The sequence below is a fragment of the Coptis chinensis genome, chromosome 7 (assembly GCF_015680905.1).
Source record: "Coptis chinensis isolate HL-2020 chromosome 7, ASM1568090v1, whole genome shotgun sequence".
NCBI classification, from domain to species: Eukaryota; Viridiplantae; Streptophyta; class Magnoliopsida; order Ranunculales; family Ranunculaceae; genus Coptis; species Coptis chinensis.
Window position 1 is genome coordinate 75,250,133 of NC_141462.1, and position 4,814 is coordinate 75,254,946.

The following is a 4,814-nucleotide window of genomic DNA, read 5'->3' on the forward strand; positions in this document are numbered from 1 at the left end:
TTGAGGTGATATAGAATTTCGAAAGACAATGTTTTTGTATTTTCATTTGTAAATTTTATTAAAGAGTTATTGAAAGGAGAGTTGTAACCTAATCTTATTTGTGAATCTTTGTCATGAAGAAGACTTTTGTATAATTGAAATTTTTATTGGTTTTTAATTATCCGCATATTTTAAAACTGTTTATGGGTTTTTGGGAGTGGAGAGTGCGTCACACCTCGGAGATCGAAGAGTCGGGGACAAATAATGTTTTTCCGAATTCTGTCGAAATTCGGGGTGTGACAAAGTGGTTCAAAGGAAAAGGATGATTTACAGCATGATCATCCCAAGAATTACCCGGAGCAAGGTAAACAGGCCGCATGAAGGGCGGTCCTTGATGCGGCTGTGGTGGCAATACCAGAGGCCCCTGTGTGACCATGGGTGAGCGTTGAATGCTCACTACAGCTGAATTCTGCAACTCAGTTTCAGGTTTGTTGTAAGCCCACATTTGTCCACCAACATGAGAAGCAGCATGACTTGACATTTCAAGAACAAAATCCGTGGGGGGCACGACCAAAAAAGAAAAGATTTAGCATTTTGCAATAGAATTTTACTTGTGAGATCTTAACTGCCATGTTACTGTTAGGACCATCAATGACTGAATAGTACTTGATACATTTTCCGTCATCTCCGTGCAACCAGAACTAGTCCAGTTCATAGGAAACGCTTTCCCACTTTGTCCCATAGTTCCACAATTCTCAGAGTCCACCCTAGGGTGTACAAGTTCATGAGTGCCACTCTCAGATCTATTTATGAAGGGGATGCTATGATTTTTTCCTGGTTGACTGTCCAAGCCATAAAAACAAAATATATGATGAGAACGAAGACACATAAAGCAGTTCAGTCTTCGGTATCATTAGCTGACTACAATTCCCCAAAAAGCTAGCCTATATAATTTGTCAATGAACATTTTTCTTTTATTTTCTAAGATAGCTACAATTTGATACAGGAGGGGTTAAAGGATCACAATCTAGAATAAGGGAAGAACAACACATACAGTTTGAATAATATCTAATGAAATCAGTACCTGATAAAGACAGTAAGAGACAAGTAAAGCAACATAAACAATGAGCGCAATCAAGACTGCTAAGCGTCTTCCAGAGGAGGTATGAGGAATTTGTGGTAACTGAACGATAATAAATGGAATCACAGATATAACCATGATTCTTGCAGCATAACTGGTCCATATATCAACACCAATACCAGACCCTGTGTGTATTGAAGCATATATGAATTAGACGTTGTCAAAATTTTCAAAGCCTATGCCGAAGTTCTTATAAAGGTCTGATAATAAAGGGTGTTTAAAATAATTCATTCATTGGGTAATTGGATATAAATCTAAAATACTATAAACTGACACCTTTACACATGATGATCCTTTTGAATTCACCATTCAACAATTTATATACCAATCACAACTACAACATTAATGAGCAAATCTCCAAATATACATTAGTAGATCCATACATTTACAGATTAAAAAATGAAGCGCCTGTACAAAGAATGTTTGAACTAAGGTCTCTCCTAGATTGAAAAATGTGAGAAACTAGTACTCTGTTGGTTGACTCTCAAGTTTTAAAGCATATTGTTAATGCCATCTATATAAAGGTTTTGAACTTATGAGTGTAATGTTTTCTAAGCTTTACAACAATGTAAACTCCTCATTATTGACCTTGAATGCGACAGCACTAGAATGTTCTGTTGATGATATCATATTGGAGCATACAACTGAAGATAATAATACAAAGAAAGTTACCTGTTAAACTGAGTTTTTTAGTATCTTGTGAATCTATTACTCTTGAATTTTTTATATCAGTCTTCCCAAGAACACACGATCCCCATAATAATGTCAAAAGCATGATAGTAGATCCAGCTAGCAATCCCACTCCCCGACAGTCCAGATACTATACGAAAAGAACCAGAACATTAGGAGAAATATTTTTAGCAATATGTATGTAAGTCCCTCACATAATAAGATAAGAAATATGAGATACTTGATAATCTAAGGACCTCAATGGGAAGATAGAGTATAGTTAACTTGAGTGTGTTTGCTTTGGGCTTTTAGAAGAGCCGACCTCATCACAATATGTTTGTCTAAAACTGCTCAAAGCTTGCAAGCAACAGTTGCATATTGCATTTTTATTTTAAAAATCTTCTATTTTTCCCTTGATCTTTAAATTACAGAATTAGGACTCTTCAGATTCAAATCAATTCACAAAAAACAACTTGACTTGGAAGCAGTTGAAGACAAGTTCAAAAATAGGTATTCAGATTGTCAAATATATTCGCCGCTAATGTGACATACATTCCCCAATGTCAACAAAATGAAGAAAAAAAAATTGTCCCTTACTAGAAATCCTCATTGGCAATAATGTTACTTGATGTGAAAGGAAACGACTGCTTATTCATTATTGAAAATTTTCATATAATCAAGAATGGGATCAAAACATAGGACAAAACACAAAGAGAGTCAACATCATCATATATATTATAGTATAGTGATTTTCTAATACTTTAATAGTTTAATCCAACCTAGTTGAGAGCCTGAGACACAACAATTCACCAATAAGCTCTAAAGAACTACACTTTCCATTGCTTAAAACATTATCCCTTTTGCATCAATAACAGAGATCAATGATATTTCTCAATTGACATTAGTAAATCGTTGCGAAATCAATCAAATCCCCACCTTAAACAACCAACCATCAGACTAATCCAAGTTTTCAAATTTCTACTACAATGCAAAATCACACTAGTACTTTCATTCTTACCTATTACAAAAAAAAAAAAAAAAGCAGATCAAAATGAAAAGTGAGACACTGACCAAGAATAAGCAGAGCATCAGGAAGAGCACCAAGCATAGGAAGAAAAAGACCACCAACAATACCAGGACCAAGAATCTCAAGAAAAAGTTCACTTCCAGTTGATAGATAACTAGCAGCAAGAAACATCAAGTAACCATATACAATAATAAGAAAAAGATTCCCAAGTATATCATTTGTTAGATATTCGTATTTGTGCATTTGATAGAGTTAAACTGCAAAAAAGGAAATCATATATGAGCACACAAGTCTACTGGATTGGAATGCAGACCTATGATCAATGACATGGCTAGGCAGATGCTACTGGGGACATTAGGAGTGATAGATGGACCTGCCATTAGCGAAGGGATAACAGTGATATTGGTTGCCCTTGTACCTCTTGGTAGCTCTTCCCTACAGCCCAGAGAAAAATAAACATAATTAAATACAAAGAGAAACATATTATACACCACTTCTCCCTCCTCCTTTTTTCGGGCTTGGGACCGGCAATGCAAATGCAAACGTAAAGTTTACTTGCATTGGCGGAGTTAAAAATGGGTTAGCAAAAACAGAGAAAGCAAACATTCAATACATTGATATTAGCAAAATAAGACAAGTATTACATTGAATAAAAAAAAAAATGATACCAGTTTGGTAGTAGCTTGGACATAAACATAGAAATGCGTTTCAAAATAGCAAAAGAGATAACATAGTCAAACATGCCCATAGGCATGTATCATAAACAAAAAAAAAGATAGTAAACTTATGCAAGACCGCGATGTAGATGACAGAAACTCAACACATTACTTGGGCCATATAACATTTCCTGGACAACTCTCTCCTAGATTCTTACACCATGCATCATGAGGGCATAGTAGAGCAGCATCTTGTGCATGTACTTTGTCGACGTAAACTAAGTAAGATCTCTCTCCCAAACACCTTTCATGGAACTTGTAGGTGGGGTCAACTTCTTTAACACATCCAGTTGCCACAATGTCAAGAGGCCAACCACCAAGTAAGTTAACTTCTTTGCCAATCTTTGAGGTTTCTGACTGAAAAACAAAGGTGTTGGATATAAAAAGATCAAACAACTTACAAAGGCTTAAGTAAAGCATTAAAAGAGACAATCACATACCGAGGTTGCATTACTGGAGCGAGGTATACTACTGGAAGTTCCAAAAGAGTTGGTCGTGGATGGTTCTTGTTGCCTCAACATCGTTGACCGAATCTCTTCTAATTGCATAACAAAATTCATTCGGTTTGTTTGAGTCTCCTTCCATAGCTTGGAGTTTTCTTCTGCTAAGTGATAGTTTTGATCCAAAATAGGCTCCATCCCCTTCATTGCTATTTTGTTGACCCTTGGACCCATAGCCCGACATCAACCCCTGCTATCTTTGCCAACCACTTATATCCAAACACATTTCATTTTACCTACAATATAGCACAAACATTTAATGCACTACTGACATCCTAATTTGCATACCCTCGTCACGGCATCGTTGGTGATTGTCATTGGAGACCCTGAATTTGTAGACATGTCCTCATTAATCCTCTCCTATTCAACACAATGGGAGTGAAACCATAATACAATCTTACCAAGTAAAGTATTACACTAAAGCTCAAGACTGCAATCAAACCTTGATACAACTTAAATAACTTACTACCAACAATCCCTCCCACTGATAAGTGCTCAAAAAGTGCTATTTAACCCTCGATTATGCCTCTTGTTTAGCCATCTTAGTGGACTAATAGTGTTTGTAAGTTATGTTTTATGATTCTACAGGTTAAAGAGAGAGTTTTGTGGAATATTAGAGAAAAAGGGGTAAAACGGAGTAATTCAGAGCATTAATGATCACATGGGAAGCCCGTGGACAATCATGGAGAAGGCCAAGGAATTGAAGCTATTAAAGATGCGACTTGGACCTATTTTAAAGCCTATTTGGAAGCCCAAGGCCAAAGGATTTGTTGCTTGGACCA

At 36.2% G+C, this 4,814-nt stretch overlaps 1 protein-coding gene across 1 annotated transcript; it reads right to left on the bottom strand.

Moving 5' to 3' along the window:
* Window positions 1–287: 287 nt before the first annotated feature.
* On the bottom strand, window positions 288–3,020 carry LOC147488884 (sodium/calcium exchanger NCL-like). The gene is made up of 4 exons (XM_086571823.1): window positions 2,861–3,020; window positions 1,793–1,940; window positions 1,064–1,245; window positions 288–821 (listed from the first exon to the last, which is right to left on the bottom strand). The coding sequence occupies exons 1-4, from the start codon at window positions 2,876–2,878 to the stop codon at window positions 801–803; spliced, it is 369 nt and encodes a 122-aa protein (XP_086427949.1). The 5' UTR covers window positions 2,879–3,020; the 3' UTR covers window positions 288–800.
* Between the last annotated feature and the right edge of the window lie 1,794 nt (window positions 3,021–4,814).

What these genes read in the sequence shown, in the direction of transcription:
- LOC147488884 (XM_086571823.1), bottom strand. An exon ending in TAAAAAACTCAGTTTAACAG is followed by an intron (nt 1,246 to 1,792) that starts GTAACTTTCTTT and finishes CAATACACACAG; the next exon opens with GGTCTGGTATTGGTGTTGAT. An exon ending in TCTCTTACTGTCTTTATCAG is followed by an intron (nt 822 to 1,063) that starts GTACTGATTTCA and finishes TGGCTTGGACAG; the next exon opens with TCAACCAGGAAAAAATCATA.